The 27,684-nt window shown below is 57.4% G+C and overlaps 2 protein-coding genes and 1 pseudogene across 3 annotated transcripts; 1 reads left to right on the top strand and 2 right to left on the bottom strand.

The window, feature by feature from the left end:
* Window positions 1–35: 35 nt before the first annotated feature.
* Window positions 36–13,935, bottom strand: LOC309813106 (laminin subunit beta-2-like; annotated as a pseudogene). Its single transcript has 31 exons — window positions 13,930–13,935; window positions 12,729–12,837; window positions 12,420–12,601; window positions 12,110–12,236; window positions 11,973–12,034; window positions 11,687–11,869; window positions 9,944–10,136; window positions 9,509–9,855; window positions 9,230–9,408; window positions 8,987–9,099; window positions 8,177–8,256; window positions 7,935–8,091; window positions 7,454–7,568; window positions 7,095–7,297; window positions 6,888–7,007; window positions 6,470–6,592; window positions 5,755–5,947; window positions 5,519–5,662; window positions 5,202–5,433; window positions 4,960–5,123; window positions 4,381–4,640; window positions 3,266–3,636; window positions 2,922–3,085; window positions 2,493–2,749; window positions 2,208–2,285; window positions 1,960–2,091; window positions 1,359–1,536; window positions 1,135–1,275; window positions 785–958; window positions 420–576; window positions 36–169 (listed from the first exon to the last, which is right to left on the bottom strand). The product of its transcript is annotated as a laminin subunit beta-2-like (transcript).
* A 140-nt stretch (window positions 13,936–14,075) lies between these two features.
* On the bottom strand, window positions 14,076–17,866 carry CCDC71 (coiled-coil domain containing 71). The gene is made up of 2 exons (XM_082639141.1): window positions 17,798–17,866; window positions 14,076–15,813 (listed from the first exon to the last, which is right to left on the bottom strand). Exon 2 carries the CDS (start codon window positions 15,759–15,761, stop codon window positions 14,337–14,339), a length of 1,425 nt encoding a protein of 474 aa, XP_082495267.1. The 5' UTR covers window positions 15,762–15,813; window positions 17,798–17,866; the 3' UTR covers window positions 14,076–14,336.
* Window positions 17,867–21,648: 3,782 nt separating this feature from the next.
* On the top strand, window positions 21,649–27,076 carry KLHDC8B (kelch domain containing 8B). Its single transcript, XM_082637149.1, has 6 exons — window positions 21,649–22,346; window positions 23,290–23,799; window positions 24,861–25,025; window positions 25,363–25,587; window positions 25,686–25,787; window positions 26,225–27,076. Exons 2-6 carry the CDS (start codon window positions 23,424–23,426, stop codon window positions 26,419–26,421), a joined length of 1,065 nt encoding a protein of 354 aa, XP_082493275.1. The 5' UTR covers window positions 21,649–22,346; window positions 23,290–23,423; the 3' UTR covers window positions 26,422–27,076.
* Window positions 27,077–27,684: the final 608 nt, after the last annotated feature.

The following is a 27,684-nucleotide window of genomic DNA, read 5'->3' as shown; positions in this document are numbered from 1 at the left end:
CCAGGGTCCCTCTTACTGGCATCCACAGACAGCAGTCAGCAGGTGGTGTACGCAATGGCCCACAGCTGCATGTGATCAAGCAGCTCTGCTGCCTGCTGCTCCAGGGCCCACAGGGTGGTCACTTTCTTGCCCAGTGCCTGCGCATTCTGAGCCAGGTGGCGCTCCAACCCTGGGGATCAGGGTCATCTGAGCCAGGCTCTGACTTCTGGTCCTAATCTCTGACCCTGACTCTGACCCCAGCCCTAAATAAGCTCTAACCCTAATTAACGTTTGGCCTCCTGTTCTGGACTTTGACCCCAGCCTGAGCCCTATATGAATCTGGACCTGACCTGCACCCTTCCCTGACCCTCCCACACCATCCCTATAACTCTGACCCTCCCTACCCCCCATACCCACCCCACCATGGCCCAGCCATGTACCCTCTAGGCAGCTCCAGCTGTTCTGTGCCAGCTTTAGAAACTCTTGGGCCTCAGCTCATGCCCACTGTACCCGCTCTTCTGCATCTTGCACCGTGGCCACCGGGCTATGCGTGCCCTCCTGCAACTCCACCACACCTAACTGGGCCACCTGCAATTCCTAGAGCAAGACTAGATCTGAAACCCCACCCCACGTAGACTCTACAGTCCCAAACACATTGCTACCCAAAGTTCCTGGGGTGGGGGGCAGGGGCTTTTAGAACTGAGACCCTGCCTCAGCCCAGCATAGCCCAGTCCCAGCCTAAACCCCATTTCACACTATTCCAGAGGTGCCCCTGAGACCCTAATGTCCACTTTTCCCATCTCACCTTGCCCAGGCTCCCAGCCACACCCAAGGCATGTGCTGCTCACTCTTCCGCCTCCTGGGCCTGCCGCTGACTCAGGGCCAAACAGGTCCTGAGAGCCATAGCTGCACTGGACAGATGCCCCAGGACTGGGGTCACATCCACTGCCAGTGCCACCCAGGCCAGGTGGCCCGCCACCTGAGGCAAAGATTGGGGAATCACAGAGAGGTCACAGCAGGGTAGAGCATTACAGGGTCAGGGTATTTAGCACCGTGGTATCACAATTGGTCAAGGATCTCAGGGAAAGAATGGGGACCACAGCAGCCTCTGAGCAAGAGATGTGAGGGAGCTGAGGGGTATGGGTGGGGTATCACCTCCTGTACACTGGCTTCCAGACCTTGAAGTCTCTGTTTCACCACCTGCAGCCCTTGCTCTGCAGCCCTTGCATGAGTTCCCGCCTCAGCCAGCACTCCTAAACATCCAGAGCTTGGTCCAGGGCCCTGGCTGTACCCTCCCTGAAGGACACAGATGATAGTCAGTCCAGCATTCCTTTCCTCCCCAACCTCTGACCTCTACCTCCAGCCTCCTGGCCCTTCACATGGTCTGCTGTGCCTGATGGGGAACACCTTCAGCTTTGGGCAGCTCCTGGCCTATGGCATCTGGCACAGGAAGGGCATCCTGGATCTGATCCAGCAGGAGGGCAATGCCTGCTGCCCCACCTTGGGGGAGGGGCACAGCCAGCGCATGGCATGCCACCAGCTCCACACTCACAGCATCTGTGAGGATGGAGGTAGGGATCCTGGATGTGACCTCTGATCCCTGATCCAACGAGCTTTGACCCTAATCTCTCACTGACCCTGCCTCTGACATGACTACATGGTGTGCTAGAGGCTTCCAAGAGCCAATTGTTAAATTTTCAGGAATTCTGTGAATCAGTTGTTAAATGACAGGTAGACTGAAATCAGTCACAGTGGGGATTACTGATGCCATAGAAATTGACAAACACTACAAATCAGTTACTCCTGACCCCCAGGCCCCACTTGTTAAACATTTACGAGCACACTAGTGCTCCCACCTGACCCCTAGCCCTGATGAGTATTCCTCATTCTAGAAGGAGTATCATAGCAGTGTCCTGGATGCACACCTGCCCCTGCCCCTGACCTCAGCTGTGAACAGACACACAACAAGCAGACATGTACCCAAGAGAAAATGCTGGATGGGCTGCACAGTTGCTTGCATGTGAGCCATGGTGGCCACACCCCAGACCCCCTTGCATGACGCCACATCTCCCAGGCCTGGATTCCCGTGGAGCTTGCAGTGGCCTGGATTTGCTATTGCTGGTAGGGGTGGGTCAGATGTGGAATATGTCTCTTGCAACCCCATGGCCAAGCCATGGTACCCTGTGACTCCCACCATGCTCTCCTCCACAGCCCCCATGGCTCTGTACCAGTTGCTGACACTGCTCCAAGGCTGTGACCGCCATGTCCAGGCTATAGGAGGAGTTATGGGAGGTAACCAGAGCCCACTGGGAGGTAGGCAGGGTCCCAGGACAAGAGGGAACACCACAGGGCACAGGAACATAGACCAACCGAGGTCCCCGACCCCTACATTCCTAGGGGATCCAGTGAGGAATGCATGTCCCAGCTCTCCCATTGCCCTACACCCAGTTTACCCCTAGGAGAGAGTCCTCGCCTTGGCAAAGCCTCCCACAGTGACCCATATCTCCACCTACCACTTCAGCTTTGACTAGGAGCTGTAGAAGCTGAGGGTGCAGCCTCTGGACCCTGTGGACCAGCCCCTTCAATTTCAGCTGCCACACAGCTGTCCCTCTGGGCCGGCCCATCCCCCACAGCAGCTTCTCTGTCCACCGCCAGGCCTCCTGGGCCTGTCCCAGGATGCTGTCTGGTCCTCCAACTGTGGCCACGACCTGGGCTGTAAGCATGGCCTCTTGAGAAAGCAGGGCAGCTGAGGAGGCCTGGGCCTCAGCACCTGCAGGGGATAGGAACAATAGACACAGGGTTGGCTCAGGGCTCCACTGGCAGGGTCAGTCAGACTCTTGGGTCCCCCAGATATGTAAGCAAAGGCACCTGGTCCCTTCCTCGTGCCCCAGCCTAGACCCCACCATCACCTGCGGCCCACCTACCTGCCTACTTGGCCTCACTTTGGGCTCCTGTGGCCTTCTTGAGCCAGGCCAAGCCCTTGACACAGTCTAGCTCCTGGGATAATTCTTCCAGATGTTCACACTGCCCCCTAACCCATGGCTCTCTTTCTGCTACAACCTGTCCTTTGGCCCACAGTGCCTGGGTCAATGCGGTTGTTTCTGGCCTGTGGGAGGATGGAGTGTCAGCCTGGCCAGAGATGCTCTTTCCTCCCTGATTCCTCACTCAAGAAAACTCACCTCACTCCCAGACCCAGGTCTCAGACAGGCCAACCCAAGACCCTCTGAATCCCTGACCCTGGGAAGCTAGCTGGAGACCTCCTTCCTACTGACCCCAGACCCCTTGCCTGAGTCCAGCTATCCATTCCGTAAGTTGTCGTTGGGGCCCCACAGCAGAGGAAGGAGATTCCAGGAGTGTCTGGGCCTGCTGGAGTACCCCCTCCAGGCCTGAAGTTGCCCCTAGCACCCCAGCCAGGCATCCCCTGTCGTAAGGCAGCCACTTCGTGGGCCACAGTGTCCAGCTGGAGCTGGAGCAGAGCCAGGTGTTGGTCCCAGGAGGTGAAACAGGGAGGGCAGGACGTGCAATGTGGGAATCCACCTCTGGAGCCACAGGCACATGCCTGGCACCTCAGCCCTGAGATGCCCTCTCTGCAGCGGCAGGTGCCTGTGTGTGGGTCACAGCTGGGCGAGACGGAGCCCTGGGGGTCACAGGCACAGGCTGTGGGGGAGAGAGAGGGTCAGGGTAGGGAGCAAGCAGCACTCACCCTAGCCTTGCCACCAAGAAGCCTGAGGAGGAGAATGACCCTGTGTGAGTATGAGAGCCTCACCTAAGCCACTGCTCAGAGCAACCATGGGGGAACTTCCCTGGTGGTCCAGTGGGTAAGACTCCGCGCTCCCAACGCAGGGAGCCCGGATTCAATCCCTGGTTGGGGAACTAGATCTCGCATGCATGCCGCAACTAAGATCCCACACGCCACAACTAAAAAGATCCCACATGCTGCAACTAAGACCCAGCACAGTCAAAATAAATAAATAAATATTAAAAAAAAAAAAAAAGAGAACGGGGGCTTCCCTGGTGGCGCAGTGGTTGAGAGTCCGCCTGCCGATGCAGGGGACACGGGTTCGTGCCCTGGTCTGGGAGGATCCCACATGCCGCGGAGCGGCTGGGCCCATGAGCCATGGCTGCTGAGCCTGCGTGTCCGGAGCCTGTGCTCCGCAACGGGAGAGGCCACAACAGTGAGAGGCCTGCGTACCGCAAAAAAAAAAAAAAAGAGAACGGTCTTGGGTACTGGCAGCTACCCAAGCCAGAGAGGCCATACTGCATGGCAGCCTTTGGGCAAGAAAATGGCACAGGGCTCCAGGTGTTCTACAGCCAGCGGTCACAGCCACAGCCCGGGGAGAGGAAGGGCTTGACGGGGTCTGAGGAAAGAGAACGCACCCCCCCACCTTGGGATACCCTCACCCATCCCACTCACACGCTCATGCTGGCAGACCCCTTGGTGCAGGGCACTGCCTTGGAAGCCAGGCCCGCAGTGGGCACAGCCAGGGCCATGGCTGTGGTGCAGACAGCGCTGGCAGTGTCCACTGTGGGGGTCACAGGCGGCTGGATCACAGGATCAATATTGTTGTTGCACTGGCAGGGCTGGCACGGACTCCTTCTGGGGTCATCTCCTGGCCAAGGGTGCCCAAAGTAGCCCGAGGAGCAGCGGTCGCAGCGGGGGCCTGGAGTGGATTGGGGTATGTGTGGGTTGTCTCAGTAGTTTTCCGGTACCTTTGGGGCCTCTGGGTCCCACTTAACCAGCCAAAAGGTCTGAGGTCCAGCCAGGAGGGCAGAGGACACAATAGCTATATTATGACCCATCTTCTTGGCTTACAAGTTCCATGACTATAATTCCTCAAGAATGGGAACTTCTTGAGGAGAGGAGCGCACCCTGCAGCTCAAACACACAGGTGACACTGGCAAAGATTTGCTTTGTGGACCTGATGGGATTGTGAACAAGTGAGCAGGGCCATGGGTTTGTCGCTGCCAACCATGCCTCACCTGCATAGCCAGGTGCACAGAGACACAGGACACACCCACTGGTGCTGTCCACATGGCACGAAGTCCCATGATAGATGCCTGAGCCAGGGTGTCCGGGACAGAGGCAGGGCCGGCACTGCTGGCCTGAGCCCAGGGTGGGGTCTCCGTAGTAGCCATCCAAGCACCTGCAGGCAGTAGCACATGGAATGGGGCCTAGCCCACTCATCATGATCCTTCCCCAACCCTTCCAGTGGCAGCCTCACCTCTCACAGTGCTGGCCCATTGTGGCCTCGTGGCAGTCCCGGCAGACTCCTGTGAGTGGATGGCACAACTCAGCAGCTCCATTGCAGGCACAGGGTTGGCAGCGTGGGAAGCCCCACCAGCCATAGAGACAGTGGTCACAGCAGCGACCAGCAAGGCCTGCCCGACATGGGCACTGCCCGTTCACAGCGTTACAAATGGCGTTGGTGGCACCGCTGGTGTGGCAGCAGCACTCTGTGGGAAATGACAGGGCAACCAAGCCCTAGAGAAAGGAGATGGCTGGTCCCAGACCCCACACCCACTGGCCCTGAGGGCTCACCACGGCAGCCAGTGGGCCGGGAGCCATATGTTCCAGGCCTGCAGTGGTCACAGGTAAGACCATCAATGTTAGGGTGGCAGCGGCACTGCCCACCCAGCAGGGCACACTCGGCGGTCAGTGAACCCTGGGGGTGGCACTCACATGCTGCCAGGAGAAAGGGTAAGATCAGATGAACCTCATGGTGCCTCCTGCAACCCCTATCCTTCAGCCCCCTGAAGCCAGGGCCACACACTCACCAAGGCCACCCCCCTGGAACAGGGCAGAGATGCTGAAGGCAGGGCGGGCACAGGCCTCAGGCATAGTGCTGGAGAGGCTCATCCTCGCTGCCTCCATGCAGCCCGCCTTGTGGAACTCCTGCAAGTGCCCCGTGGCCCCAGGGTCCACAGATCTCAGTCCAGGCAACCCTTTCACCTGTGGCAGGAGCACAACCTAGTAGGAAGGTAGAGAGTGGAGGGCAGGGGGTAGTGAACCCAGCCCCACTCACTAACACCTACAATGGAACTTCTGTATGTTGCCCCTCACAGCCCCTTCCCGCCCCTTTCCTGTTTCTCTTTTGATTCTGTTTCTCCTTCCTCTCCAATAGCCCTGATCTAGTCCAGGCAATGCCACCTCTCACTCAGAATCATTGAAGTAGCTTCCCCCTAACAATCCATCCTCCCCATGTCTCTTCCCTGCTCAAATCCCTTCCAGGGCTCCCCATTTCCCCAGGATAAGCCCTTCGCCTGGCCCACAAGTTCCTGTGAGGTCTGGCACCTGCCAGTCTCACCTTCTGTCCTTGGCATGTGCTTTTCCCCTGCCTGATTCCCCCTCCCTACGCTCTCTACCTGTCTCAATCCTCTTGGTGCAACTCTAGGTCTCCACAACCCCCTGTCCCCTGAGCCCACTGTATCCATATTGTCCTGCTAATTTGTGTCTCCACCCAGATGTGGGGTGGAATCCCTAGGATCTCACTGAATCCAGAAGGATGGTGCCCCCCTCCCAGGTCTCCGCACCCCCTTGGTCTGCCATAGCTGCAGGGTCATGGAGCAGTGTGTTCCAGGTTCAAAGCAGAAAAGTCTGGATAGAAACACAGCTCTGCAGGGACAGGGGAGAGGAGTCAGGGTGGGGTAAGGAGGTCATGATCATGTGGTCCCAGGAATGCCCCATTTCCACTGTGCAGATATGGGGTCCAACATTTCATCATACAACCAATGGAAAAAGACCAACTTCTTAAACCCTGCCCTGTTTTAAATTAGGTCCCTGTTTTGATTGTTCTATGACATGATGGTATTCCATATTGGGAGGTTTCTACTTTGTTTGGGTATTGCTTTGAATGTGTTGGCTACATAACAGGGTCTTGGTATTTTGGGGGTTATGGGGTCTAGCCTACCTGTGTACCTGGGTCAAGGCCACCTGGAACAGCTGCTGAGGGCAGCAGATGGGCACAGCGGGTACTGCTGGGCTGGGATTGAGCACGGACCCTGACCAATGCCTGCCACTCTTCAGGTGCCTAGGGTTAGGGGTCAGCGGTCATAGAGCTGCCCCTACCCACCACCCGGCACCACCCATCCACCTGCCTGGCACCCAAGCTACTGACCTGGGTCTCATAGCATAGGACAATGTCACACTCCAGGGCAGAAGGCGCTATGGGTGCCAGAAGAGAGAGGCCAGCCCCATCAACCACATGTGCAAAGTCTGAGCCAGTCCACAGTGTACAGCCAGCTCCCTGATGCAGGGGCAGGGGCTCCTTTGCAGCCTGGATGTGAGACACTGACTCCCAGGTCCAGACCACTCCACGACCTAGGACCCTCAGGATTTAGATTCCCATTCCTCTAAGACCCGAGGGACTCATAGCCCCAGGGCTTGGGCCCATCCCTACTAAGACCTAGTGGCCTGTGACCCAACCCTGTTCCTCACACTCCTTACCTTGGCAGCTGGTATTTGTAACGGGCTCACCTGGCAGGGTGGAGGCATATCGAGGGACACGCTGTCTCTGAAGTCGGGGCCTGAGCCAACCACGGGAGGTCCCTGGGGCTTGTGTACAGTGGGGAGGAGCAGGCTCGGGGGCTCCCTGGGGGCAAGTCAGGTGTCAGTGTCCTCACACACTGTCCTGGGTGAGGATTTTTTTTGTCTGCGCCGTGCAGCTTGTGGGATGCTACTTCCCCCGAGCAGGGATCAAACCCTCGCCCGAGGCAGTGAGAGCTGGGAGTCCTAACCACAGGACTGCCAGGGAATTCCCTGTCCTGGGAATATGGACTCCATCCAAGACACCAAACTTCTGACCGTGCTGATGCTGCCTCCCTTGGACCTGCCTCACCTTCCTAACCCTGTCTGGCCTCTTCTTCCAACTAGCTCTCTCTGGACACTCTCTCCCTCCCCTGAGCACCAAGGTGTGAGCCTTGATTTCCTCCTGCCTCTGCCCTTCCTGGACACTCACAAGCAGCTGGGGGTCAGGAGGCTGGAGGCCCAGACCAAGCTCACCTTCAGCAGTGGCCTGGTCGAGGGCAGCACAGAAGTACCCAGACCAGCGTTCACGGCAGTGGCGGAGACAGAGGTGGGGACGGCAGAGGCCGAGGCCCTCCCCTGCAGAACACCTGAGCCAGCGTAGGGGTGGGGACGGGACAGAGTCAACTCCCAATTCTTGTCCCTTGACCTGGACCCCCAGTCCCTGCCTTGTACCTGTTGCTGTAGGCACCCCCAAAGTTACAGTCACAGGGCCGACAGCCTAGAGAGTCACTACTCAGACCCCAGAAGTTGGGCTATAAGAGAGAGTAGGTGGGTGGAGGAAGGACAGGAAGACCTGGGCAAGGAGAGGACGGTCAGGAGCTTGGAAGGCCATATGCTGGGACTGCTCATTGCAGGAAGAAGCAAGGGTGAGCTCAGGGCTTGAATGCTCTTCTGCCTCTGGCTGAGAAGTGGAGAGAAGACCCTGGTGTACTCCTGCACGGCTTCATGGAGGGGAGGTAAGAGGTAAGAAGATGAGGTCACAGCCAGGGGTAAAATAAAAGTTAAACATATGTTTGGACCAAATGTTATTTTTTTTCCCTATTGCAAAATCAAAACACGTCATGTGTTTGCCAAGGTCTTCCAGCAAAAGAACAATGTAAACATTCAAATAAACCATTTGCATACCTCTAAAAAAAAAAGTTAAACAAAGCATTTGTAATGTTCAAGGAGAGGCAAGCAGGGGATACACTGAGTGTCCCTTCAAACACTTTTGCTGTGAAACACCTTTAAATTCAGTGCATAATACTGTTGTAACTCTTTTAAATACTTTTCTTTCTTTTGTTCCCAAAGCTCCCACCTGAGGGCATGTGCTGGTTCAGCTAGCCAAGGTGGCACTGACTCTAGTGACCAGGTCATGAAGTGGCACCAACCCACCAGCAAGGCTTAGTCTGCAGTCACACTGATTATAGCCTTGTACTTGTCAGCTTCTAGAAGCTCAGCACCCAAAATCAAGGTCAAATCAGAAGGTGGGTCAAGCCTCACCAGACAACAGCTGCAGTCCCATCCAGAGACAAAGCGTTTGCAGTGATAGGCACCACTGGAGAGATCACAGGCATGAGTGCCAGGGATGCAGCCCCGGGGATCGCATCCGCAGGCTAAGGCACAGGGCTGTCAGGGTGCTAATGAGTGCTGCAGGGGTAGGTAGGTGCATGCGTTATTAGGGCAGTAATTGCAGGCACAGCAAGGAGGACCTGGGGGTGGGGGTCCACTCTGAGGGTCACTCACACTGGCAGCCCTTTGACTGCGAGAGGCTCAGGCCGTAGTGACCAGGCCAGAGGAGTCACAGCACTGGCCCCACACGTGAACTTTGCAGCGATACTGCCCAGAGAGGAGGCCCGAGGTTTCATCTGTGTGGGCATCACACAAACCCCTTTCCAGGGCACCCAAAGGGTTGCAGTCACAGGCTAGATCAGGGGTCAGAAGTGCGGACAGAGTCAGGTCAGAGGTCACCATTGAAACTGAAGGAACAGGGTCAGAATTAGGATTGGGGGTTGGAGGGCTCACGTTTGCAGGAGTGAAGGGAGCAGGGAGCCTCCCTGGGATCTCGGTGGAAGAAGGGCTGGCAGAGCTCACAGTGGCACCCAGGTGTCTTGTGTTGACATGCATCACACACACCTCCACTCACATTGCCAGATGTGAGATACAGGGCCATGTCAAAGTGACAATTGCGGGCATGCCCATGACACTCATTCTGGAGCAGAACAAGGAAGGTGGATATGGAGTGGGCTGGCCTGGCAGGCATGGGGGTGCCCAGGCTCTCCTGCCTGCCATGGGTGGTCCTGGTGCAGGTCCTGGCAGCATTCACGGTGGGTACCAGCTCTGTGGTGGCAGCAGACACAAAGGCCATGCACGTGGCAGGGAGGAAGGCAAGACAAGCCTGCCCCAGTCCCCCAGCTTGCCCTCCCACCAGCCACAGGATGCCCCTCCTATGGTACTCACCATGCCTTCCACGTTGGGTGGGACCCTGGGTGCAGGCCTGTACTCAGAGGCATGGCCATGGCATAGGCAGCTGCGTTGGACCACAAGCTCAGAGGGCATAGTAGTAGAAGGGGTGTCCCTTGAGGCCCCCTTGGGGCCTGTCACCCAGTGTGTGCAGTTTGAAGTTCGCACGGAGGTTAGTCACACGCAGGAGCTCTGGAGACAGATCGAGAGCCCTCAGGTACACTGGTTGTTACCCCTCTATGGCTGAGATAGAGAAGGAATTGGGGGGGGGTCTCTCCCCTCTCTACATCATTGCAGCCACTTCCTCCAGCACCCATGCTGTAGGACTCTTCCATCCCTGCTCCCCTGATTATACCATTTTAGGATGACCACAGCCTAATGGTGATTATCCCACCTCTGCACTGCTCCAGACCTGATATCACTCCTGAGCTGAGACCTACACATCCCACTGCTTCCTGGACACCCCTTTCTGGTATCTCTAGATATTGGAAACCTGCTTTCCCAAGGCAGTAAAGGATTCCAGTCCCTTTAGCCCTTCATTAGAAATCAGCTTATCATCCAGCCAAACTACATAAAGTATGTTTATTTATTGACTGCCTTTCTCATTTTCATGTCAACTCCAAGACAGATAACTTGTCTATCTGCTCCCCACTGAGCAAGGCCCAGAAGATGCCTGGCACACAGTGGGGCTCCATGGGCACTTGTTAAATGTACACATGGATGGAAAGATGGGGCCATGGCTCCTCTTGCTCCTCACAGCTTAAGTCAGCTACCAAGCCGAGGCCACCTCCTGTATCTCTTTGCCAGAGCTCCCCTTTCTCTTGATCAGAGGAACACGCAACAGCTGCTCTAGGCCCTAGTAAGGCGGGTGTGTGTGTGCGTGTGCGTGTGTGTGTGTGCGCGCATGCTCAGGGTAAGTAGTTGGTAATAATCGAAGTCAAGGTGGGTGGAGAACGTAAAATGTAGAGAAAAAGCTACTTTGGAGTTTGTCCTCCTGCTCTGGTACTCTCCTGGCCTGGCTCTGGGCTGCCCTGCTGGGTTATGATTATGTCTCTTGTCCTTTAACAAGACTTCTCTTTTACAAGAAAGAGGTCACACCCAGAGACGCCCTGGCGCCACCTGCAGGCAGCTTCAGGAACGCAGGGTACCAATCAAGGCCAGGGTGATGAATCAAAGTGGGGAGGGCAGACAGGGGACCGTGATGGGGAACAGTGACGGTGGCTCACAAAGGGGAGAGTTATGAGGTACAGTGTGATAGGAGCAGAGGTGGGGGACAAAGATTGGGCTGGCATGGCCAGCAGTGATGAGGACCACAATGGGGCCTCACAAAGGAATTCAGTGATGGGGCAGAGATAAGGGACAGAGATGAAAACTGCTACCCATGCCAGTCCCTATGCACTGGGCACAGGTATGGGGAACATGGGACAGGAATGGGGAGCCGTAACAGGGACCATAATGCAGCAGAGCTGGGAAACAATCCGTGGGGGACTGGACTGGCTTGCCTGCCACCCTGCCCTGCGTGTGCGCATACCCAGGCAGGACCTCACCTCCCACCGGTGAGTATCTGGTTTTCCCAACAAAGGAGTACAGGACTGGCTGTGGGGATAATTACCCTGAACCTTGGTAGTATTTGGGTTCTCCACCAGAATGGGTGGATCCAGAACTTTGAAATTACCTAAGAAGCAAGCCTGAGCTTCTGGCTTCATCCCAGGGCCTAACCCCCCTTCCTCTGGGCCTGACCTCTCCCTCAGTGGAAGTCGCAATGTCTTGAGTAACGCTGCTCACAGATGAGGTCACTGACTCTGCGGCCAGGGGCAAGAGGAATCCCAGGAAAGAGGCCTAAGCAGTTGTGGGCAAAGTAGCGGTACATGTGCCAGAAGTGGCCATGGTCCACTGAGCACTCAAGGAGCAGAGCCAGAATGTCTGGGGACAGGAGGGGGTCCTTGGGTCACCAGGGGCAAACATCACCAGTGGCCAGCAGGTCAGGAGGCAGAGAATAAGCTTTCAGTCTCGGGCACTGGGTCACCTTGAAAGTCATGATGAGGTGGGTAAAGTAAAAGGCATCTTCTAGGTCTAGCTGGTGACATTCTCAACACCTGTAACCACAAGGGCTGGTCAGTGGCCAGGCCCTGACCCTGATCCGACCTGCACACATGGGCACACAAGGACCCTCACCACGTTCTGCTTGCCACCAGGTCCTTTTGCCGCCAGGACCACTCTGGGAGATCACATTCTCAATGCCATGGCTTTTCCAGTCCCGAGAGTCACAAAAGCAGCAATTCTCAGCATCCTGGAGGAGTGCCCAATGAGACTGACTAGGCAGGAGGTGCCTGGTTGGCCACAACCCCCTCCAAAATTTCACAGCACAGGCCTCTCCCTCTGGCCCTTGTCAATGACCTCAACTCCCACAGGTGCTGAACCTGCCCAAGAAAATCCAAGATGCCATCTCCAGAGCCCGTACCCTCCTCCCTACCTGTAGGTTACTGACAATGCAGTAGAGTTCAGGGCCATGGAGGCCACAGGTGGATGAGGTTCGAAGGCTCTGGCCACAGCCAATAATCAGGTTGCTGGTAGGCGGGTAGCAGCTGCCGCCTGAGCAGCCGGGTGGAGGAAGTTTGTCTGGCACCTCCTGGGCAGTTGTTCTGGGAGCCTGGACTGGGAGGAGCAGGGTCTGAATACAGAAATCCTAGGGGTACGCCCCCCACCTCACCCCATCCCACAGGGAGGCCCGATGATTTCCTCTCCCCCTCCAGATGGCTCTCAGGTAGAGACCAACTCTCACCCATTGGTGGCAGCAGCAGCAGAGCTGAGAGGAGGGGGCCGGTCCGCGGCTGGGGGTCCTGGGCGGTTGGAACTAGAATCAGGCCCGAGAGAGAGAATAGAGTGTGCCCCTAGCTGGGCTGCCCTTGAGGATCTGAGTGTGGCCCTCAGGTCCTTCCCCATACATGGTAGATGAATTCAAGGATGCCAGAGGCAAGGAGCATGCAGTGTTGTGGAGTCATGGTGCAGCTGGGAGAAGGGGGGGGGTGTCCCCAGAGCCTGGGAAACCGAGAGAGGCCGTGCCCAGGGAAAGGATATTAATAACAGTCACCAGATGCAGAAGAAAGGTGGGGAGGGGGGCACCAAGAAGCAGAGTTTCTCTACAGGTCCGCCATCCAACGCAGCTGCTGCTAGTGCGGCCAGGGTTCAGACTAACCCTCAGAGAAAAGATCCAATTCTCATTCAAATGAGGCTTCCACCCCTAGCTCTGAAAGGCTGTTCGCCTCCAGGAGCCTCTGGGGAATGTATCCCCCTCCCCGCCAGCCCCAGCCACTGCCTTTCGGGCTGGGCAGACAGTGAAGGACTGGCAGATGGGCAGGGAGCTAGTTCTGTTCAGGGCTCAGGGTTCTGTCCCCTCTCCAAAGCAGGAAGAACCAATCATGTCTGAACATACAGGCCCCTGTTGGAAGACATGCTGAGGCTGGACCTGGGAGTGGAGCACTTGGAACCCAGGCAGAAAGCACCGAGAGGCAGTGTGGAAGCTCCCCAGGCTCAGAGACTGCAGCACTCCACCCATCCAATATAATTCCTTGGTCAGTGAGGGGACTTGCGGCCCTACAACCCAGAACCAACCTGGCCCCTGACTCAAGCCCCAACCCCTTGCCACCAACTGGGGAAGTCGACGATAGTCCCTCTCCTGAAACAAGCAGAGGAAAGAATAGGCAGAAGTACTTCAGCCGATTTAGGCCCCGCCCTGCCCCAGACAAGCCCACACAAAGCTCCAAGGTTTCAGCCAGAGTAGACTGGAAGACAAGGCCAGGCGGTCTGCACCACCCCTTCCCTGGCCTAAAAACCTGCAGGCTGTGTTTCCCCACAGAGCCACCTATTGTCCTCCTCCAAGGGAGCATCTGTATAACAAAGCAGGGCAGCCCCAAGGGGAGGTGTCCCACCTTAGAGTGGCTCTGCCCCTGCCCTCAGGGGCCCGGAGGCTGCCCTTCACTCACATCCATGACCTTCCCTGGGCTACCAGGACCCTCTCTGGCATTCCTGTTCCTGGGGCTACCTTTCCTAAACACTCAAGTTGGCCTACCAGCAGTCACACACACAAAAAAAGACCATGGAGTATGGGCAGGGAGACTGGAAGGTGGAAAGGTATAAAACGTGATAGATGGAAGTGGACATACAACTTGAATAACAACAAGTCACAGTGCATCGCGCCATGAGACCACCCCTCCCACCCGCCCACCCCACCCCACATCCTCCAGTCTCTGAAAGGAGGCCGGTGGCTCTCAGGGCCCTGGAGAGGCACCCAGAGTCCTTAGGGTTGTGGAATCCATGGGCATTGCACACTGTGCCACTGGCCACACAGACAACTGGGCTCAGTTTCCCCGAACGTTGCTACGTGAAGGAATCAGGGTGCTGAGTATGGCAGCAATGGCTGAAGTCGTATTACAGGGGAAAGGTTCACACGAAGGATTCGTTGAGCCTGCTGCCGCACCTCATCATCTGAAGACTGCCTGTCCACCTTGATGGCCCGGAATTTCAGCAGCTTTGCCGTTCCAGGTCCTAGCCATACCTTAGGGGATTGGGGCCCAAGCCGTGTTCTCTTCCGGGGAGGAAGATCCTTTGCCTCTTCAGTCCTTTTCCTCTTCTGTCCCACAGTCTCAGGGCAGCTTTTCCGGCTCCTCCTTGCAGTCCTGGCCTGAACAGACCTTTTTGGCCTGCCCCTGCCCCTGGGCTGGGTCCGAGACACCTTGGCCTTAGCCCGCAGTGCCTTGGCCTTGGCCCTGGCCCGCAGTGCCTTGGCCTTGGCTCTGGCCTGCACTGCCTTGGCCCTGGCCCTGGCCCGCACTGCCTTGGCCTTAGCCTTGGCCCGCACTGCCTTGGCCTTGGCCTTGGCCTTGATCTGTGCTGCCTTGGCTTTTGCCCGGGCCTTGGCAGCTTTGGCTTGTGTTCGAGCCACCTTGGCCCGGGCACGGGCAGCTTTGGCCTGGGCTGTTTTGGTGCCCAGAGCACAGCCACCTTTTATTCGTGGGCCACTGAGGGAACCAGAGGCTTTGTAGGTCTTGCTCTGGGGCCCAGTGCCTTGTCGGGGTCCAGCCCTGGGGCCTCTTCGAGTCAGACACTTGGGGCCCTTGCTTGTGGCTTTTCTGGGAGCTTTGGGCTGGGAATTCCCCAGCCTCTTCCCTGGACCTTTCCGCAGCTTCAGGGGAGAGTCTGCAAGTGAGAGCTGCAGTGACTGTGCCTTGTGCTTGGCACCCAAGCAGGGCATGGGAGTCTTGAGTGGAACCAGGGCCTCAAGGACAACAGAGAGCCGCATGGCAGGGTAGACACCTGGATAGAGGTGGGTGGGAAAGCCCACTGCTGCACCCCGGGCACGGCTGGCACTTGACTGCTTCAGGGAGCTCAGTAGCAGGTTGGTGGTGGCATGCTTGGAGAGGGCTGGTGTGGATGCTTTGGCCAGCCTGCCAGACAGTGGCATGGGGAGCAGTGTGGCCCGGCCTGCAGGCAGCCGCATGGCAGTTCGGGGAGCACTGGCTGGAGGTGATGTGGCAGCTGGGGTGGGGGCACGAGCTTGAAGCTTTGTCTGGCTTGGGGGGTTGGCTGTGCACGAACTATAGCCATAGACATCACCGCTGCGCAGGATGGTAGGCTGGAAGCCATCATCCCGCAGGCCCTGCAGGAAGGCCACAAGCTGGGCCTCAGTGGCACTGAGATCCTGGCTCATGGGGTTAAAGACAAGCAGCGCTTCCTCCAGGGCCTTCTTCCCTGCCGTGGAGATCCGCGACCAGGAGTGCACAGCTTTCTCCTCCACATGCTGCACCACCACGCTCATGGCATTAGGCACTGCAGATCTGCCTGGGTATCCGCAAACCAGCGCTTGGCACCTCCAAGGCAAAAGGAAAAGAGTCAATAAGAAAGGCACCGAGACAGGGGCCAGGACCGGTAGATAGGTCAATCAGGGCCAGCATTCTTCACAGTAACATCTATTGACACAGAGGGGCCTGGCCAGAGTGAGCCACTCCTTGGGGCAAAACCCTGGTCTTCTCCACCTATCACGGTGGAGGGTGGGGGGTAGAGGTGGGGGACTCATATGGGTCAGAGGCAGTTTCTTCAGGATAGATGCCCTTAAGCTCATCAGAACCATCCAACCTGCTGACGGGCCCCTGGAAAGATCTGGGCTTGGCCAAATTCCTAGTATTAGACTCAACACTGGGAATACAGGCAAATATCTCTGTCTTCCAGGAGCCCTGTACAGAAGGCAAGATAAAGATACCCTCAAGGTTCTTGGGAATGCACACTGGCACACAGCTCAGCTTGCCAATGGGTAAGGGAAGGATTCCCGGGAGAGGAATACTCATGTGGGACATGAATGATGAATAGGAAAGGACCAGATGGAGATGGAGCAAAAAGGGCAACAGCCAATGCAATGGCTCCAAAGTGAGAAAGGGTAAGGCAAACTTGGTGTGACTGGAATCTGTGGTCAGGGCTGGGAGGTCTAGCTGGAAAAACAGGGGACAGCAGGGCAGTACAAGCTTTGAATGTTCCTTGAATGCTGGCCAAAGGGCTCAGACTTACATCCAAAGTCCATGACCATCTCTGTTCCTACAGCTGCTGCTGTTCAGGTGCCCAGGGGTGGACCTCCCTGCCCACCAGAAGTTCTGCTTTCAGAGTTCCCAGACAGTCCACTCAGAGGTCCAATTCCTAGCACTAGAGCCATGGAGACCAGCCCCAGGGAAAAAGCCAGACTCTCCTTCAACAGAAACTAAAAAGATGAGTAGCAGGCACTAATAACATATCTCTAGGCAATCAGGCAGCCTGGGGCCAGGCAGCCAGGCAGCCAGACCAAGAGCCCAAGGTCTGGGAGCCAATGACTCCGAGTAAGATGGTTAATAAAGTGGACCCTAGAGATTTGAACTGTCCTAACTAGGGCTTGGAAGAAGACTTTGGTACAGCCCATTTAGAGCTGTCTGGGAAGACCCAAGTTGTCCCAGGCTTCTCTTTAAAAGCTGTAGGCCGTCAATCATGACTAACATCTAGTCTAACCCATCACTGAGGGGTCCCAGAGACAGCTCCGCAGCTGCACAGAATTAAAGATCAGCTGGGATCAGGCAAGTCCCTGGGGCCAAGAGGTGAGTCTGTGCAGCTTTTTCCTCCCCCTAGTGGAGCAGAAGTTTTCAGATTTCCCTGGAGGAAGTGCCCTGGGGCTCTTTGTTTGGAAACATTCTTGGATCCTCAGGTGTCTCGGGCACTTCCCCTCTCCAGAGGCCATTCTCCAAGTACAGTCCTTACACATGACTTTAGTTCTTTTTTTCCCCAAGGGGTGTAGTTCCCAGGGCTGTGAACTGTACAATAAGGAGGGACCTGTTACCTCCAGGCACAGATATTGGGGGTGAACCGGGGGCTCTTCCGCTCAGGTCGGCCTGGGCCCTTGGTAGGGGTCTCCTGGGCTTTCCAAGAGGCTCCGGAAAACAGAGACTGCAGACCGACCCCTGACTTCCCTTCACAAGTGTCCCCGGGGCCGGCCGGGGAAGCTGATGAAAGATGCGGGACGGGAGCGGCCCTAACCAAGCGGAAATGGGGTGGGGGCAGATCAGGGCCCTCAGGCTAGGAGTCCGCATCCCTGAGACCCAAGCCGACGGTAGGAGCGGGGGGCCTTAGAGGAAGCGAAATGCACGGGGCAGGCGGTGGGAGCGCGACCGGGTCGCACAGCCCCAGGGTGGGGTCTTTGGGCACGGGGTGGGGGTTGGGGGTCTCGGCCGGGCCGGCGGAGGGCGCTGGTCCCGAAGGAGCCGGCCGCCCGGCCCATCCGCCCTGCCGCCTCGCGGACGACCCCTCCGCGGCGTGGCTAGGCCCACGGCCCCAACCTACCGGCGCCGCCGCGGGGACCCAGGACGCGCCTCTGCGCCGCCTCCGCTGCTCCAACATGGCCGCCCGCTGCGCACCGGAAGTGCGCCGCGCTTCCGCTTCCGGGATCTGGCCCGCCCTAGTGACCCTTGACCCCCCGAGACCCCGTTTCCCCCAAAGTCTGGGGGCTGGACAAGCGGGAACCAGAGAAGACTTCCTGGAGGAGGTGGCAGAGGGGACCGATCTAAACGCTTGTGGGCCTGTGCAGGAGTGTGAGGGGGCAGAGGCGCTTTTGGCCGCTGCCCCAGGCAGGACTGCATCAGACTAGCATTGGATTAGGGGCCCGTCTGACACCTTCTCTGAGGGGCTTGATGGTGGAACGACATGTGGAGGGATTTGAGGCAAGGTCCAAGCTATCCTTCACCCTTTTAGACCTCCCGCAGCCACTGACAAGGCCCGCCTCTGTCCCAGGTGCCTGAACAGAGGGTGAAAGAGGAGTGCGCCCTGCCTGAGAGTGTCCCTCGGGAGCCTCTTTGTACCTCCTCTGAGGGCAGCAGGCCTTCCCCTATTCCTGAGAGTGGGCCCACTGCATGTGGTATGAAAGGCTGGTTTGCACACATTTGTTGCAAATAAGCCCAAAGCTGGGCATGTCCAATCTGAGAGTCCCAGCATACCAGTGTGGGCCTGAGTGTACTTGCTTAGGAGCACGCCCACAGGTGTGGTGGGAGGACCCTGGTCCAGCCTTAGCTCCCTCAGAGGCAGGAAGCCCTCCCTAAAGTCTTAACTCTTCCCCAAATCCCTGCTCTTTGGCCTAAGAGATTGGGACTTCTTTCCACCTGTACAGTCTTTCCACATGTACCCTGGGGCCAGCAGAGGGGTGGTGGTTACAGGGCTCACTACCCAAGCAGCATCAGATTAGAGGACATAGGTAAAAATTAACCCTAGGAGTCTAAAGGGCCAGAATGGTCTCTATTGCTCTGACCAAAGGCACTTCTTGGTCAAGGGCCCCCAACTCCAGGTTGGGAGTCAACCTGGAAGTCCTGGTTTCAGGGATGAGATGGTGGGGGCATCTGTACTTGGGTCAGAGCCTGAGCTAAGAGGCAAAAATATTGTCATAACTCTTGGACCTGACATGTACAGTGGTGCAAATCTGGTAGCTGTGGGGGGGGGGCAGGTGGAAGCCTATGGGCAGTCACAGAGTGTGACTGAATGCTTCATTTGGGGACTGGTTGATAGCCCTCCTCACTCCCCATAAAACCCCAGGATCCTCTACCTGATCTATGCTTCCCTGCCTCTACAGAGGGGTCTGGGCACCCCTAGAGAGAAACACTCACCCCACCCTAGGCCTCACCTTGTGCACCTGAGCTTCTCAGGGCCTCAGCCCTGATGGTGGGGTCCTCAGTGACTTTAAGCATAGCCAAGATGTCCAGCAGGAAATGCAAACTCTCCTGCTCCTCTGGGGTCAATGCTTCTGGCCCCTTGTATTGGTAGAGAGAAGGGAAGGATGGGGTCTCAAGGGCCAGGGTCTCGGGGTTGCAATCAGGAAGTCCCACCTTAGCACTCCCAGTCCCCAACTGTGGGTGAGCCCCATCTCTGCCCCATCCATGGTTGAGGATTAGTTGTTCACTCTTAGGACCAATCCAGCCTCATCTTCTGCCCAAGGTATCTTCTACAGCTTCTCTAAAGCCAGTAGTGTTGGCCCCCTGTGTGCAGCTGGGGCCAGGCCTGTGTAAACAGAAGCCACTTCCATGAAGAAGCAGAGCCCAGCTTCCAGGGATGACATGGGCCTAGGTGTGTCCTGGAAAGAGGATACCTCTCTGGTGATGTCCAGCCTAGAGGTCAGCGCAAAGTGGAGGACAAAAAAAGGTAGGTCCATCCCTAGTCTGTGTCCCTTCCACACATTAGAACTGTGGGGATGATATGGGTTCAGGGAAATGGTCTGGGGTACCTAGCTTCCTGAGGGGAGGATGATCCTTTTGCCTCTTGGTACCCAGTATGTCCCAGATGGAACACTCTGGGATCATTCATCAGGGCCAGGTCTGACTTGACCTGGACTTTGGTGGATGCTGACCATCCCAGGCATAACTGGGATCAGATGAGATGAGGTTGGAGAGACCACAGGGCCATCCCAGGATCCAGCCCTTCCTCTCCATTTGGCATCTTTTGTATCCCTTAGTGATGGACCCTAGACCCATATCCACCTGAGCAGAGAGATCTGGTGAAGATCTAGATGTGAGTGAGGCCAGTGGTCTTGGAGGGATCACCCCAGGAGGGAGTCTGTGTGCCAGGGAGAAAAGCCAAGGCTGGGTCTTGAGGAGCCACTTCCTGGGGAGGGAGAGGAAGCAGGGCCTGTAAAAGCCTCCGAGGGGCAGGACAAGCAGCAGGAGGAAGCCAAGGTCACAAGGGTGGGTGAGGCTTTGAAGAGGCCAGAAAGATTTCAGTTGAGAAAAAGACCAAGCGCCACCCCCGCCCCGTTTTAGCTATATGGTATTCCATGGTGACTTTGGCAATACCAAGTTTTGGGGAGCAGTGGTAGCAGATATAAGATGGTAGCAGATATAAGATGACTTCAAGAGTTTGACTGGAAGGAAGGGGACAATGGAAGGACTTGGGGTGCTGGGAGGTATCTAAAGGCAGGAGGATTTATGTGCTTAATTACTGGAAAGGAGAGGGGAAGGGGCCTGGAAAGGGAATAGTGGGAAATGTGAGGGGGTCTGCAGGACAATGTGAATACCCTGTGGAGGAAGGTACCAGTGACTGGCCTAAGTGAGGAGCATGTTGGGGGCAGAGTGGAGTGGGAGGATGGAAGCCTTCTAGCCAGGATCTGCAACCAGCCTTGGCACCATTTCCATGCGGGCTGTCCAACTCCATCTGCCAGCCCCTGAAAGGGACTGAAGACTCTCTCTCTGGTCAGAAGGCTCTGCCCACACTCTAGGCTGGCCAGAAGTCAGGCAGGCTAGGGTATTCATGTCTCCAATTTTCTCTCAACCCATGACTGATGGAGATTTGAGAATGAATACCTTAGCATTCCCTTGCTCTGATGGGAACAATAACGTGAGGCCCACGTTCTACAATGGCTCCCAGAGTCCCCAGCAGGATTTGGTCCTTGTTGCCCACAGTGGGAACTTGTTTGATGACACACCCCTTTATTGGCTGCTTTCCCTGTCTCCTTGCCACTCCTCTACTGGTGCTTCCTGTCCTCATCTCCCACATCAACTATATGCACTTGTATCTCAGTCTCCAGGTGTGCTTCTGGAGAAAGTGAGGCAGATGCTGTCCATGAAAGAGGGACAAATGGTAGCAAGCACAAACAATCACGAGGACTTCTTCTCATAGGTGACCACTGACCTGTACAAATGGGCCCCTAGCTCACAGACTTAGCCAGTACTCTTTTTTTTTTTTGCGGTACGCGGGCCTCTCACTGTTGTGGCCTCTCCCATTGTGGAGCACAGGCTCCGGACACGCAGGCTCAGCGGCCATGGCTCACGGGCCCAGCTGCTCCACGGCATGTGGGATCTTCCCGGACCGGGGCACGAACCCGTGTCCCCTGCATCGGCAGGCGGACTCTCTACCACTGCGCCACCAAGGAAGCCCAGCCAGTACTCTTAATGCTCAGAAGATAGGATGGGCCAGGGTCTGGGTCTGAGGTAGGTCTGCCTGTGTCACACCAACTTGTTCTCGCCTGACCCCGGAGTTGGCTAGAGGCAGGCCCAGGACCCTGAAGATGGACAGTCACAAAGTGCCTTGGGTCCCAGAGTAGCCCAGGCCTCAGGCCCTGCAGAATAAGCCCAGAGTGACCTGCCTGGGAGGTCCCCTGGCCTCTGACTCTTCATCACCTGCTCTGTTACCCTCCCCCACAAAAATTGCCCCCACCCATGCCTGTGGAAGGGCTTGTCAAGTACGGAGGCTGGCACTTTCTGCTCCTCCACCCCCTGCTATCCTCAGTGTGCTCCACAGAATCTGGTCTGTGCCCTCATCCGTGCTTGGGGAAGGGCGACCGAGCCATTGCCCCCACCAAAGGCCCAGGACATACCCTAAGAGGCCTCCAGGGGGCGCCGCCGCGAAGCCTGTCGTGGGCTCTTCGGAGCGCAGCGGTGGTGGGCAGGCGCCCGCTTCTCAAGCCCCCAGGTTCTGCTGGCCCGCCCCTTCGCCGGTGCTCCCAGGCTGGGTCCTGCTGAGAACGGCCCCCACCATACACGTGTCGTGCGGCCCACCGCTGCTTCCTTTCTCCCCCAGTGCGAGGTCGGACCCCAAATCCTGGGCAGGCCCAGCGTCCACATGTCCGTCTGTCTGTTCACCGGTTTGCGTGTGACCATGGGTCGGCGCGCCCTGCTCCGGCCACGGCAGGTGCGGGGTTAAAGCAGGGGGGAGGTTTTCCCGAGTCGGGAGGGGGGACGAGAGGCGGACCCTGTCCAGCCCCGCCCCGCGCCGGAGAAGAGCCGGAGCCCCGCCAGAGCCCCACCGGAGCCCCGCCGGAGCCCCGCCGGAGCCCGGCCTCAGACCCAGCCAGAGCAGGCACCAGCGGAACCGGAACCGCGGACCCTGCGCCCCGGCGGCGCCGGAGCCCCGGCCGGTGAGTCCCGCGGGAGCCGCGCTCAGGGGAAGTTTAGGGCGCGGGGTGTAGAGCCCCAAGCGCGCTCGCCCGGACCCGCCCCCCCTTCCACGAGCTGGAAGTTTGGGGCCGAGAGGCCCTCGCGCCAGGGGTCCCAGGAGCGTGGTCCCCCGCGGGAAAGGAGAAGCCAGGGAACTTGGAATCTCTGAAGTCCAGCTGCCCATTCCTGCTGGCAACGCCCTGGACTCTGGGAACCTAGAGTCCAGTGCTCGTGGGTTCCCAAAAATCATCCCCCTCCCCGTTCCAGACACCAAGAAGGCGGGCCTCTGGGGACTTGGCATGGGCAAACCCCTGAGGGTAGATCTTGAGGGGAAATGTGGGACTCCAGCCCCTCCCCTCCCAGTCTCAAACACCCTGATCTTGGCCTTTGCTGGTGGGAATGGATGCAGTCTATGGAATGGCTCCCAAAGGGGTTTTAAGGATACCCTGGACTCTGATCCTTGGCAGCAGGTTGGAGACCCTGATGGCTGCCCAGAGCACACTGGAAGCCAGTAAGGGGGAGGGTACAGTAAAACTCCACTGATGCAGAGCACCAGGGTGAGGATTGTTGAGGGAAAGGGAAGGGGGCTAGGGTGGAAAGTCCTATCCTAGTCACCTTACCTCCCACCTAGACCTAGATTCAACCGGGGAGCAACTAGGTGAGGGCAAGGTATGGGAGGAGAATCCCTCAAGCCCCATATGGGAGGAGAATCCCTCAAGCCCCATAGGAAGTCGGGAAGTTGCCTGGGTAACTGGGAGACTGCCCTCCTTCCCACTCCAGGAGGGCCTCCACATCAATGTGCTAGGCAGTGGAGGTGTGTCCTCCCTCTGCTCTTCCCACCAGCAATTTTGGGCCAGGCTGCACATCTGTACCCTGAGGGGCTGGTCAGTGGCTCTGACCCTTTGTTTTCCCTCTTTTCTCTAGGTGAAAGCAAAGTCCTTGGACTGGCCCCACACTCCCCTGTAGCCCCGGTAGAGTCAAGATGCAGCCCCATCATGCCCTTCATTGAGGCCTGCAGCCTGAGCAGATAACATGGCCTGCCACTGGAGGTGAACACCATGGCTACAGGAGGCGGCCGGGCCTTTGCTTGGCAGGTGTTCCCACCCATGCCCACCTGCCGGGTATATGGTACAGTGGCATACCAGGATGGGCACCTGCTAGTGTTGGGGGGCTGTGGCCGAGCTGGACTGCCTCTGGACACTGCCGAGACATTGGACACAGCCTCACATACGTGGCTGGCACTGGCGCCCCTGCCCACTGCCCGGGCTGGTGCGGCTGCTGTGGTACTGGGCAAGCAGGTGCTAGTGGTGGGCGGTGTGGATGAGGGCCAGAGCCCGGTAGCTGCTGTGGAGGCCTTCCTGGCTGACGAGGGCCGCTGGGAGCGTCGGGCCACTCTCCCTCAGGCAGCCATGGGGGTTGCAACTGTGGAGAGAGGTGAGTGGCCTCCCAAGGAAGGTCCCTCAGGTGCCCCAACACCCTCCATTCTTTCCTGACTTGGTCCCTTACCTTCAGAGATTGGGCAAGAGCTGTAAATTTTGCCTGGGTGCCCTGGACATGGCTTTGTTTCTTGTACCCTTCCCTACCTAGCTCTGAGCTGGGCTAGCAGCAGCCTAAACTGCCTTTTCCAGCTGTGAGGTGGGAGTCAGAGCCCAGGCTAGCCACCAGCATGATGGGAGGCCCAAGCCACCTCCCTGCCCCATTCCTCCTCTCTAAGAGACAAGGAGGGGTGGCCCAATGACTCCCACAGTTATAAATAGTCTGGGAGAGGGGGATGGGAGCAGGGCCTTGGCTCAGAGCCCAGCAAGTGCTTAAATTCCTCACACCACACAAACAAACCAGGGAGACTGAGATGGACAAAAGCCAAGCTGGCCTGGAGGCAGTTGCCATGGAAGCCCCTAGCTGACTGGTTGTCTGCCCAAGGCCCCCAGACATGCCCCCAGCTGACCCTGAGGGTACAACAGGGCCAGAACCTACTCTAGTGAAAGGGCAGGGTACAGAAGTGCTGGCAGAAGGCTTGTGGAGAGCACCCCCATCCTGCAGGCCCAAGCTCCTCTCCCAGCCCCCCAGCTGATCCCCAGAGCCCCCTCCCCAGTCTGAGCTCCATGCTGAACAGATCTCCATAGGGCCCCCACCCCTGGCTTAAACCATCCCCCACCCTCTTTCCCCCATGAGAGTCCCCACATTGTGGCCTCCAGGTCTGACCACCGGTCCTGCTTGGATGCCAGACTTGGTTGCCATAGCATCTCCAGGGAGACAGAGACGGCTTATAATTAGATTGGCTGCCTCTTGCTCTTCACTTGAAGGGGCCCTGGTCAGAGTAGGAATCCTAGCTCTCCCAGCCCCCACTCCAGGCAGGCAGGAGGGTTTCTGCTGCCAGGGAGGGGTACCATAAATAGGTGTGTCCTAAGCCACCTCCAGGCCTGACCAGGGCAGTTGTCAGGGTGGAGTGCTGTGGCCAGGCCCAGGGATAGTCTGTATTACTCTTTTCTCTGCAGATGGTATGGTGTATGCACTGGGGGGAATGGGCCCTGACACAACCCCCCAGGCCCAGGTTCGGGTGTATGAACCCCGCCGGGACTGCTGGCTTTCGCTGCCCTCGATGCCCACACCCTGCTACGGGGCCTCCACCTTCCTGAACGGGAACAAGATCTATGTCCTGGGTAAGGACCTGGGGATGTGGAAAATTGGCTTGAAGTCCAAATGCACTTATCCGTATAGGTTGGCTGGGATCAAGCTTAGTCTGGGATGGTGGGACAAGAGAAGTTTTGTTGGTTTGAGCCAGGGTTGCTCTAAGGCTCTGACCTCTGGTGGTCCTGCTGAGGCTGGAAAACCAAACCCCAGTGCCTAAGGATCTTTGGGGTTGATCTGTGCTCTGGTGTGCACACAGCTGGGTATGGGTAGCTGGGGTGGGCAGTGGTAAAGGCTCAGCAACCTGGTAAAGGAAGAGCCTGCCAGGCCTCCTGGGCTGCCTCCCAGGTGCCCCAATTCCATTGGCAGGGGGCCGCCAGGGCAAGCTCCCAGTGACTGCTTTTGAGGCCTTTGATCTGGAGGCCCGTACCTGGACCCGACACCCAAGCCTGCCCAGCCGCCGGGCCTTTGCCGGCTGCGCGATGGCCGAAGGCAGCGTCTTTAGCCTGGGTGGCCTGCAGCAGCCCGGGCCCCACAATTTCTACTCCCGCCCACACTTTGTCAACACTGTGGAGATGTTCGACCTGGAGCATGGTGAGCAGTGGCTGGTCTGGGCTATTCTCCCACTCTCCATGGGATGGAGGGGTGCAGTGTGTGTGAGGGGGCTAGATCTGACCTCCCTTCCCCTGCAGGGTCCTGGACCAAGCTGCCCCGCAGCCTGCGCATGAGAGACAAGAGGGCCGACTTTGTGGTTGGCTCACTTGGGGACCACATCGTGGCCATTGGGGGCCTTGGTGAGTCTCTGTGGGGCTAGGGATAGGAGGGGAGCCCAAGAGAGGAAAGAGTAGCCCCCTGCGTGAGCACCACCTCCTGCCCTTCTCTAGGTACTCCAGGGGTCAGGGCTTTGTGAGCTTCCCTTTCCTAATCTGTAAAACAGTCAGTGGGTGGTCTGCCTGGCTCAGCTTTTGGGGTGTCTCTCAGCACCTAACTGTGGGTTCTGTACCAGCAGGGGCCTAGAAGATAAAAACAGGACAAATGACCACTGAGTGAATGGAGAAATAGAAATGTGAATGAATAAATGAATGAATGATGAAATGGGGGCAATGAGTAGCAATGCATGGATAGCCCATCCTGGGGTAATGCATGCTGGGCCATGCTCTGAGCTCAGGGAGCAAAAGAGCTGGAGCCCCTGGAGCCTGTGCCCTTTACAACATCTGTCTTCTTCCTGTAGGAAACCAGCCGTGCCCTCTGGGCTCTGTGGAGGGCTTCAGCCTTGCACGGCGGCGCTGGGAGGCACTGCCTGCCATGCCCACGGCCCGCTGCTCCTGTTCTAGTCTGCAGGCTGGGCCCTGGCTGTTTGCCATCGGGGGTGTGGCCCAGGGTCCCAGTCAAGCTGTGGAGGCACTGTGTCTGTGTGATGGGGTCTGAATGCCTGATGGGACCTGTCCACTGGAGCAGTTCAGTGCCAGAAGCAGTTGTCTGTGGTTCCTTTCGCTGCTGAGAAAGCTCACTGTGGCTCTGTGGGATGAGGGAGGTACAGGGTGGGACACTTGAGACACTGTGTCTGGGACTTGGGGGTGGCCTTCATCTTTAGCAAAGGACACACATACCTTTATACCCACCTTTACTCCCATTCATTCATGGACCATGCCCAGCTCCACCCTTGCTCTGGAACCTACTGGGCCCTCTGTCCAACTGGGAAGTGGGGGAGGGCAGAGCTGGCCTCCTGCCCCACAGGTCAGTGCCTACCTGGAGTTGATCAGCCCCTCCCCAATGGCTGTTCCTGGAAAATCCTAGCTGTCAGCCTGCCTTGAAGGCCCTTGTGGACTCAGAAGAGGTCAGAGAGGGTGGGAACACAGAGGGGTACAGGAGTGGATGTGGGGACCTCCAGAGGGCCAGAAAAATGGTGGCTTTTGGGCCCTTTACATTGCTGGCTGTGTGACCTTGGGAAAGTCATTTCACCTCTCTGTGCCTCAGCATCCTCATCTATAAATGAGGATCTCTGAAACCTTCCTACCCTACCTACCTCACAGGGCTGTTGTGAGGATCCAGGGAGTTCAGATGTGGAAGTAAAAGTGCTGCTAAATCTGGCTTATGGCCTCTGGTGTGGACTCCTGCATTGCCCCTGAGCCCCTGGCCCTCAACTTTCTTAGGGGATGAGGGTCTAGAGGAGCCTTTAGGATCTGGCCTCTGCCCCCAAAGTGTCCTGGTGTCTTAGCCCCACTTAAGCCTCAGTTCTCTGTTGGTGACATAGGATGACCCCCATCCCCTATTGCCCTGGCTGTTAGAGGGCACTCACAGCAAGACCATAGAAGAGCTCAGAAAACTGCAACAAAATACCATAGGATCTGGATGACCACAAGATTCACATCACACAGCATCCTCAAAGCCTTTGCTCACCTCCGGCGGCAGGGGCGGGGCGGGTGTCCAGTGGGGGCTGTCCCTCTGTCCCAGCTGTGGTGAAGCTGTCTCTTAGGCATGACTGTTGCCACTCACCAGACCCTAGAGGCAGTAGCCTCCCAGAAGAAGCAAAGCTGCCAGCCCCTGCCTCCTCCTCCAGTCTTTGCTGCCCACTAGTAGGGACTATTGACTCTGCTTTCCCTGCAGCTGTACTGATTGCAAGGGGTTCACAGTTGAGTTTGTGGCAAGAACAGATTTGGGGTCCTGGAACCCACCTGCTGTGGCCAAGGT

This window comes from Mesoplodon mirus, assembly GCF_964341445.2.
Source record: "Mesoplodon mirus genome assembly, chromosome: 12".
NCBI lineage: Eukaryota > Metazoa > Chordata > Mammalia > Artiodactyla > Ziphiidae > Mesoplodon > Mesoplodon mirus.
This window is presented reverse-complemented; position numbering and strand designations above follow the sequence as displayed.

Bases quoted from the DNA above. Each gene is read 5' to 3' on its own strand.
- CCDC71 (XM_082639141.1), bottom strand. From the start codon at position 15,761: ATGAGCGTGGTGGTGCAGCATGTGGAGGAGAAAGCTGTGCACTCCTGG.
- KLHDC8B (XM_082637149.1), top strand. From the start codon at position 23,424: ATGGCTACAGGAGGCGGCCGGGCCTTTGCTTGGCAGGTGTTCCCACCC. The intron at 25,026-25,362 runs GTAAGGACCTGG...TTCCATTGGCAG, and splicing joins GAACAAGATCTATGTCCTGG to GGGGCCGCCAGGGCAAGCTC. The intron at 25,588-25,685 runs GTGAGCAGTGGC...CTTCCCCTGCAG, and splicing joins GATGTTCGACCTGGAGCATG to GGTCCTGGACCAAGCTGCCC.